We start from the raw sequence: 8,988 nt of genomic DNA on the forward strand, positions 1-8,988 counted from the left end.
ATCCTGTTGTTATTACCTTTGCTGGCAAATTAGCATCGTGGTAAGATTTTACAGCAACCCAAGTATGGCATTACGAGATGAGGTTGTTAGCGTACGCGAGGCCCAGTGATCCTGTATCGTCTGCACTCGGGCAAGATTGTACAACAAACGAATAGTGCATTGTTATCAGCAAAACGTTCATGCAAGATGGGATGAATCCAACTGTCTATTTCGATACTAACAGAGGTTTTGGCTAGTACAGGAACATGAGTTATAGGTGACTGCCGCTGACAAATGTTTGTCTGGGGACGTAACTCTGTGTAAGAAAAAGGGATAAGAATGCAGAGACTCCTTTAGTAACGAAGAATCACAGCCTTCAGAAACACAACAGGCAAACTATGGAAGAAACCTAAGTTGGGAAGGTGCTGGAAGATTCCCCCGTAGACACGACACTCAGAGAAGCCCAAGCTTTTGCAAAATCCAGGCCCGTTTGGCACCTTTCATGGTTGCCCCATTCTTTTTGAGATATGCTTTGGTAACTGGGAGGCCTTTGCAATCAGGATGCCCGGCGTGTTCCAGCCACGACAATGGTGTCCCGTACATATCGTCGAGAGCATTGACTTGGGCTCCGTTTTCCACCAGAATTCTCGTTGCGTTGTAAGAGCCATACTCAGCAGCCCAGGAGAGAGGGGTACGTTTGTTTTGATCTCGATCGTCAATTGGCGCACCAATATCCAGAAGTCGTAAAAGAAGCTCAGTACAGTCCCCCATAGCGGCGTAATGAATCAGAGACCTCTTGAAAGGGCCCCTTGGGTTGCATATGCCCCGGGATTGGACCGACTTCTGAGTTGCTTCGAGGAAAGCCATGATGTTCTCGTCCAGCGCATTCATCTGGATATTTTTGAGGCGCTTGAATTCACCATCCATGGTTGTGGTGGATTGAGAGGACATGGCCTTTAGACACTTCGAAAAAGCCAAAGGTCAGGGTCGCGAGAGCCCGTGACCAAGCTAAAGGATCATAGGCTATATATTAATGGTGGGAGAGGATGTTCCATGTCTCCCAAAGTATAAAATATGAATATGCTTTCTGCTATCCATGTGCTTTTCGGCGGGTTCTATTTCATTTTAGTGATGCAGGATGCTACTTGGAAGCACAGGAGTAAAGTTCAAGGGCATTCTGTTGTATCAGTATGTGTTTCATGGCCTCGACAAAGTGCGGCTGCCGGCCGCAACATACAGTATGCAGCGGACTGTTGGGTTGAAGAGACGAAAAGGCTAACAAAAAGCCAGAGGCAACTCACCCGCACCGTGTTGTAGTGCCTCAGAAACATGAATTGGATCGTTCAACACAGCGTGTTGTGGGGACCAAGGCTGGGCCTACTTCCGGAACAAGACCGCCGACCACACACGCGGCCTGATACGCCTCGTAATTGGATACATGGGTCCTCGGTTATGAATAGCATAGATCTATCAGAATGGACAAAGACCAAGGTCGAAATCTATGGTTGTGCATTTCGCGCCCCGCGTTATCGTAGACGCGGCACATCACTTCGAAAATGGCCTGCTACGCGACAAGAGTCCATCATGTATACTCAACCCACCACTTCTCTGCCCACGGGACGGAATAAGACTTTACAAGCAGCCGTTGGTCTTCAGAGGCCCTATGAGGTGTGAGCTGGTGAGACGTTGAAGATATTACCTCAGAATTCAGGAGCTCATCAGTTCTGGAAGTTTGCCCGCATGTTCTAGCCATAATATGCCGAGGAATATTGGTGAAGCCGACGTTGCCTTAGTTGGCATAAACTAATACAATGCCCTCTTGACTGCATGGTCAGCCTCAATAAGCAACTGTACTAAAGTAATAATCTCCGATGCACCTCAAGTTTGCCCAGAAGACTGACATTTTTAATTCAATAGTTGCCACCTACAGGCAACCTGAAGCCTCTCAGAAATCTCAGGATAATTCTATAAAAGCCTCTGTTATCCTTCCTCGTTTTGCTTGACTAGACATAACACTAAATCAATCGGGTGAGAAATACAGGACACGAGACGCAGCACACAAGATATTTTCGAATTTTAAGCTCCTATAATTCCTCAGAAAACAAGGAAAATGCATTTCTCCATCATCATGATCCTCGCTAGTGCCTATGCAAGCGGATCTCTCGCCGGCACCCTTGAGATCATTGATATTGATGGTCAATGCGCGATATGGTCCTATGACAACCATGGCTGCACGGGATCTTCGGAATTCTTTAGCAAACTTGACGGGGATGACTGTTCAAGTAAGCAAATGCCGGGGATGGAAATCAGAAAAAGGTACTAACAAAGTTGTAGATTTGCGCGTCAAGACCGGCACCCCTCAAGGTTACCCTGTGAGTGGCGTGGGGGCTTGTGGCACGAAAAAAATTCGTCAGTTGCATGGATTGAGGTGGAACATACTGGCCTGGTCAGCTTCTTCAATTACCAAGGCGACAAGTCGGCATGTACATTGGACAACGGACTCAAGCATGGCAGCCGATGTATTGCTACTGACACGATATCCTCCACCAAGGCGTCCTCCGCTTTGACGACACCGAGGTCTTCGTCATCAATCTCGGAGTCATCGTCGACTACCTCCCAGACCGCACCTTCTTCTGATTGTTTCGCGGATTGAGGAAACGTGAAGAACAAGTGGCAAAGTGACATCACTCTCGGGATGTACCAAGCATACCCTTCACTACTTTGTAGGTGCATGGAATTTTTGGCTTCCTGTTACTTATGTTTTCAGTGTCTGATGTAATTTCCTTTCTGAACATTATATGTACTGAGAGTAAATTAGACGGAGATGTGGACAGCAATGCATTGAGTTAAACTGGATGGGTGTTCTGATAGATTTACGCTGATTCATAGGTTGTGATTCGATTCTGCATTTTGTTCTTTAGGTTCAGTTGAGAGAGTAGTAATAGCTTGTACTGTAGCTATGCTTTGCTTCCCAATTTGGGCGCTTCTCTTGAAGATTTCCATCGATATGATAGTATTCGAGACTTTGTCCCAATCCGACGACAAGCAAATAAGGGACTTCCCATTTTCGGAAATTTGGGCCATGGTTATTGAATATGCCCTTTGATGTTGCAGGTTAGTTTGTGCGTTATATTGTCGTCCCAGGGATTGAACATACATATAATATGACGCTTCTTGAGTTTTCTGACGGTCTTCGAGCTCGACGACAAACAGCTCGCCAATCACGGGAGCACGGGTAATGCAAATACCAATGGCAGGCTCAAGAGGTATCTTGTTACCTTGAGAATCTGCCAGAATCAGTTCCGAATTCGCATGGTTTGCTTGGAGCGACTGCCTGCTTGTCCTAGCGCATTGTTTAGTCTTTCAATTTCCTTTCTTATCACTTGGACCGAGGAATCACATACAACAGATCGCCCTGTTGGGAGTAAGAAGCTATGTCGATGGAGAAACCGTGCTTGAGATTTGCAAGTTGGGGTTGGGTTGTATGCAACTCCCTGCAGTGGTATTCGACCTCTAGCACCCGCACGTAAAGTGGGTTTACGAGTGCAGCCTTGCTACTAACATCGACGGGCGTGGCGTAAGTTCTTGCTACGGTATTTTTCCGGAAGCCAACATATCCCTGACGACCGCTACGGAACGTGCTATGACTCGTGGATTGCTGATTCCGCAGTGCAAATATTTTTATCGGCAGGGACTCTCGCAGGGCAGTCTTTGGGCCGATTGGTCGGTTTTGGGGCCCTAACAAGGAGTCATCAGCTAGCTGGTAACGATCTCTCTGTTCTGGACCGTACTCAAGATCTCTTGGGATTTGTTAGGTTGAGGCTTCCCAATTGCGAATAATCGGTCGACTATTGTGAAACAATTTGTTGTATAAAGCTCCCCGCTAAGTTTGTCGAGTATTCTCGCAAGGTCCTGGTGGTCGTAGTTTCTCATAACGCATGCTAGGACTTCGGATTTCTCTGGGCATACATTAGTATTAGTGTTAAAAAGAGTGCACGACGTAAGACTGACCGGATTCTTGCATACCTGAGGCGTCTTTGAAGCCCCATTCAACGCTAGTGGGCCACCACCTAGGTTCCTCTTCCAGTCTCGATTTCACAGCAGCCAAAACCTCGTCATTAATAAAATTCCAATCAACGGCGCTTGGCCACCAATGTGGTTTGTTTTCCAATCTCAGTTTCGCAGTCGCCAGAAAGTGGTTGTAGAGCACTTCTCTATCGTTAGGGCAGAGTGCTTGGAACTCTCCATAATATTGGTCGGCGTAAGTTGGAACCGAAAAGTCGACCTTTGCGTCCATTGTGTTATTCATGGATGGGTAAAGTTTGGACGTCCAAATAGTAGGAGGGCAAGGGATTGTTTTAAACACAAGAGCAACAGATCAATCGTAGGGAAAAGTCACTGCCCTGACCTAGCTGCCGAGCTAGCTTGGAGGGCATGAAAGCTGGACCATTCCTATTTGGAGAGCCGCTAGGGGCCTGAATCCCTGTTTGGGTTTCGCAGGCATAAGCAACCTATAATCAAATTGAAGGTTTCCGACTGCAATGCGGTGAATCCAACTTTTCTTGGGGTTTATCGCACTTGGCTGCTAGTAATGGAGCCGTTTACCGGATTGAGAATTTTCCCCCTGCATCCTTCAACTCCTTCCTTACGAAGACTCCGGGTCCACGTATCATGGAGCCGATAATTCCATGAATTTTGATCTCAAATGCCTACTGTCAAGGCTGACTACGTTGTTTCAATCGCACCCACATGGCGCCTTGTTCACATTCCTCGTAATTATATTGAAGACTAACGCCTGGCGGGGCCCCTCACAAAAAGCGTGGCAGCCCCTAGGATCAGTTCGGCCGATTCCATAAATTACATTTTGTCGTAAATGGGAACAGGAGTCGCAGCTTCGGAACTAGATTGCAAGCAGGTCTCGCCAACCCATGGGTGTTGGAAGCCTTGGAAGGGCGGCGCCATCCTGGCTGATAGGCTGTAGCCCTCCTGAGCCAGGAAGTGTCGGTGTTCTGTGTGTACGTCTAGCCCGAAACCTCGAAATTGTCTTAACCAATACACGTCCGGCAATTGTTTACTAGCCCCACCGCCAAGGCCTTAGCGCGACTCACTCGCGTCGCATCCAATGGAATAGCTCTTACGGGGCCAAAGAACAACATCAAGCGTGTATTGGTCAAGGCAACTACGAGATTGCGGGCTAGACGTCGTAATATAAGTAGCATGTACGCTCCTTTGTATATCCTAACAAACTTCCTGCACATCATCTATCAACTGAAAGAACTTGATGTTCATATCGGCTTAGCTCATGCAAACATCCCTCAAAACTGCTACACCGCATACTCTCTGCAAGCCTGGCCACGATTGCCCCACCGCATCCAGACATGAAGCCAAAGGCATGGGTATACAGATTCCCAATACCCCAACGATATCGTAACGTCATCGGGTCTATCTTCGAGTTGGTTATGACGGAGAGCGAGTATTACGAGCTAGCCGAACCCTTGTTGAGTGGACTCACCGCCACGGAAATCTCTTTGATAGCGCACCTGTTCGGAGTCACAGAACAATTCCTCTAGGCCAGCAGATATCTGAATCCGCTCAGGGAGTAGGACCCTTTCATGGTCTACTTTGAGCCACTGATCAAGAAGGGACTGCAAGTCTTAATTCTTGGTAACGATATTCTGGATTTAATGGAGAGAATCCAGCGTCCGGCAACGTACTGGGGCAGTCGAATTGCGGAGGTGGAGACCAATGGCGGACTCATACATACGCCTGAAATCTGGATCGTGGCAATAACCCCCAACCAGCCCACGTACGAAGCGCCAACAAAGCTCGCGACATCTGAAGAGCCATTTGACGCCTTAGTCCAGCCTGTGGAGAGCAAACCCATGTACAGAGATCCCGATACGAGAATGCCCGTGAAGTGGTTAAAGGGTACGGGCGTATACTTGAGACATCGACGTCCTCAAAAGGAGACTCAACGGTCGAAATACATGTGTACCGTGAAATCTTCCTCTTTTGCGATCGATTGGGATGATCTTTACCAAGACATACGGCCCGGCTCTACCCTACCCTACATCGACGCTTCGGGAGAACCCCACACGATCAAATTTTCAGAGCATGATACGGCGATGGAATTCAAGTCGGATACCCATAATGAAGGTCGCTCGGTTGTTTTGTGGAAGAGAATGTACGGTCCGGAGGCGAACGCGGTATTCAATGGCAGGGTGCTAGACAGAAATGGGAGGAATATTTTGGGAGAGGTTGAGTTTGCTTTCAAGTTCCCTTTTCAGAGTAACATATAATTGGGAATGACATTGTAAGTTACAATCGAAAGTCAGGCATCGAATCCACTAAAGCCGAACTGCTTAAGGCAGTTCCTATGAATATGGTATTCAAGGTTAGAGGGTATCGTCATCATCAAAAAAGAGTGGTTATCATCCTCTCAAGGCAGAAGGAGGCACTGAGGAGCCTAATTGTGGAAAGAGTAGGATGGGAAGCATGTATTTATGAATTTCTTCACCCACGACGTCACGTCCGGGTCAAATGTTCTTCCACGAGGTGCACTAATATGGTATATGCAGCGACCAATCCAACCCCAGAATACCTGATGCAAGTTTTAAAAAGGCAGCAGACCCTGGGAGCTCAGGGTGATTCCAGGAGCTGGGTTACTCCCAAGACATCGGACACATTTTCCGGGGCTGTCGAACAACGATTTGCTCTGTGTAAACATCGATCAAACTTGGTGTTCGTAAAGACTTCAAAACGGTGACTCTGGAAATACCATAGCCCCAGCAAGTCGTACGTAGCTTGTAAGACTATCCACCATCACTATCACGAAACCGGTCACGCTCCTATTGACGATTCGATCAGTGCTAGGAGCTCATCTCTTGACCCTGGGAGTTATCTTACTCCCAGGGGCTCCTGAAACATTTCTGAGAACGAAGAAGCAGCTTCTAGGAGCCACGTAGCCCCCAGGAAACCCGATGTAGCTTCTGGGGTCTGGTATCCCCACCTCGGGGAATCAAAGCGGCGTTCCTGTTGACGATTTTTTTGATTCCTGGGGCTATAATTTGGCCCTCTAGGAGTGACCGAATGACGCAGAATTGTGCGCAGGTCCGGTGAAGGCTTTTGTGAGGGCTGTCGGCGATCTCGGAAGGCAAGATAGTGACCCTAGGACCCTAAAGTAAGCTCCCAGGGGCTCCACAGCTCCCAGGTCAAGCCAATGTATTCCCAGAGCGAGTTTCGTATTCAGTCAGGAACGTAAAGTGAAGATGCCGGGGGTAGACCTCGCTTTCCTAGAGATTAGAAATAACTCCAGGAGCTAAACAGCATTTCCTAGGGTAAAAATGGCTCCGAGAAATGCTTCTGAGATTCCCAGGGTTCACATACTGATTCCCAGAGTAAGTTAACAAGCACACGAGTTTGTCAGTCTCACGCCAGCACGCTTAGGGCTCCGAAAGGAATAAATGAATGCGAATATAGGGCATATTCATATTCGCACCCCGCGAATATGAATAAATGAATATCGTATTCGCGCGAATAAGCGCATTATTCATATTCGCATTCATATTATTCATATCATGCATTTTGCGCGCATTAATGGATCTTCCGTTTCCCCGGTTTTTGTATTACAGAAATACACGTTTCCACTAGCCAACTTGTATTTCAAGTGCGATCACAGCCTCGGTCAAGCATAAGTAGAAAATATTTCCCATGCAATCCATGTTCTGAAGTATATACCCTATATTGTAGGGCTCGGTAAGCTCTATGTATTCTGCGTCATTATTTTTCGTGATTTTTTATAGGTAAATGTCTAGTTTTGGTGACCAACGGTTGCTACAGAAAGTCGAGCGAAATTATATATATCTACAAGTCGTCTTTCCACATCTTTGCTGCTCTAGTTAAATCGACTACCATAACTTCTCTTGTTCCCACTCGATCTACTCCAAAGTTTAGATTTATTATAACCATGACTATTGGCACGTAAAAACGCGTTTATCATGCCACCTTAACTCACTTCTCATGCAGGTTACAGATTGTTTACCATGAGAGTCGCGAGCGAGAAACCGCCGCGTGTAAAGAAAAGACCTATCAACTTTCCACTTTACTGGGATTGCATCAGGCGAAAGCACAGCTAGTGTTTCCCCATCATTGTTTCATTCTCACCGTTCATTTCCGACCCGCCATGCTATCAAGTATTGTCGAGTGATACTAAAGGTGTGCCCCGCCTCGCTCCCAGGTACCACTTGGACTACTAACACTGGGCAAATACAGAATGGCATCCTCACCTAACCCATTTGTGCGAAAGACGCGTGGTCTTCCGCGTCGCGACTACAATGCTCTGAACAATGGCACACCCTCCCTACTCCCTGAGCCATGGGAAGGAAATATTCGTGAAATAGAGAGCCCCTGCTCGCCAGCACCATCCGAGTTTACAGGAGGCGAAGAGGCGTCCCCATCCGTGCGGTCCTTACCCATTCCCAGGTCTTCGCCCGCACCGCTAGATCCCACGCTATCAGGGTTGACTAGCAGTCAGAGTAGCCCACCGCCTTACAAGAGACGAAAAGCCAAGTCATATTCTAGCTGGACCCTCGAGCATTTCTGGATCACAGAGCTAGACAACACCTGGCGTCGAAAGGGTGGGCCACCAAAGAAGGATCGGCTCTTAGTCTGTAGGCAGTGCAGTTGGTCATCCAGGGATTCGGCACGCTATGGCTCCACTTCGAATTTGTTGGCCCATCTCCAGGCTAAGCACCGCATCAGTTCCGGATCAGACATCACGTCATCGTCAACTATCGGAACGACCCTGGACAGTTTTTTGACACCTGCAAAAGAAAGGGCGGGCCTTGAACAAATGCTGATACAATGGGTTGTTCAAACGAGACAGCCGTTTACGGTAGTGGAGCATCCGGCATTTAGGGCACTTTTTGAAGCGACAGGGGCTATATTACCCATCAAGACGGCCGACACTCTCTTCAACAGGATCAAGGAGGAATTTCGCAAAAACCGGAC

The 8,988-nt window shown here is 47.7% G+C and overlaps 3 protein-coding genes across 3 annotated transcripts; 2 read left to right on the forward strand and 1 right to left on the reverse strand.

Moving 5' to 3' along the window:
* Nucleotides 1-2,107: 2,107 nt before the first annotated feature.
* On the forward strand, nucleotides 2,108-2,632 carry N7446_012156 (uncharacterized protein; the record flags this gene model as incomplete). Its single annotated transcript, XM_058520898.1, has 2 exons — nucleotides 2,108-2,261; nucleotides 2,394-2,632. 2 exons carry the CDS (start codon nucleotides 2,108-2,110, stop codon nucleotides 2,630-2,632), a joined length of 393 nt encoding a protein of 130 aa, XP_058366264.1.
* Nucleotides 2,633-3,735: 1,103 nt separating this feature from the next.
* On the reverse strand, nucleotides 3,736-4,276 carry N7446_012157 (uncharacterized protein; the record flags this gene model as incomplete). The annotated part of the gene is made up of 2 exons (XM_058520899.1): nucleotides 3,736-3,938; nucleotides 3,991-4,276. The coding sequence occupies 2 exons, from the start codon at nucleotides 4,274-4,276 to the stop codon at nucleotides 3,736-3,738; spliced, it is 489 nt and encodes a 162-aa protein (XP_058366265.1).
* A 1,315-nt stretch (nucleotides 4,277-5,591) lies between these two features.
* Nucleotides 5,592-6,278, forward strand: N7446_012158 (uncharacterized protein; the record flags this gene model as incomplete). The annotated part of the gene is made up of 1 exon (XM_058520900.1): nucleotides 5,592-6,278. The coding sequence occupies one exon, from the start codon at nucleotides 5,592-5,594 to the stop codon at nucleotides 6,276-6,278; it is 687 nt and encodes a 228-aa protein (XP_058366266.1).
* Between the last annotated feature and the right edge of the window lie 2,710 nt (nucleotides 6,279-8,988).

Source organism: Penicillium canescens (assembly GCF_028828765.1).
Source record: "Penicillium canescens strain IBT 15451 chromosome Unknown utg000010l_segment0_segment0, whole genome shotgun sequence".
Taxonomy (NCBI): Eukaryota; Fungi; Ascomycota; class Eurotiomycetes; order Eurotiales; family Aspergillaceae; genus Penicillium; species Penicillium canescens.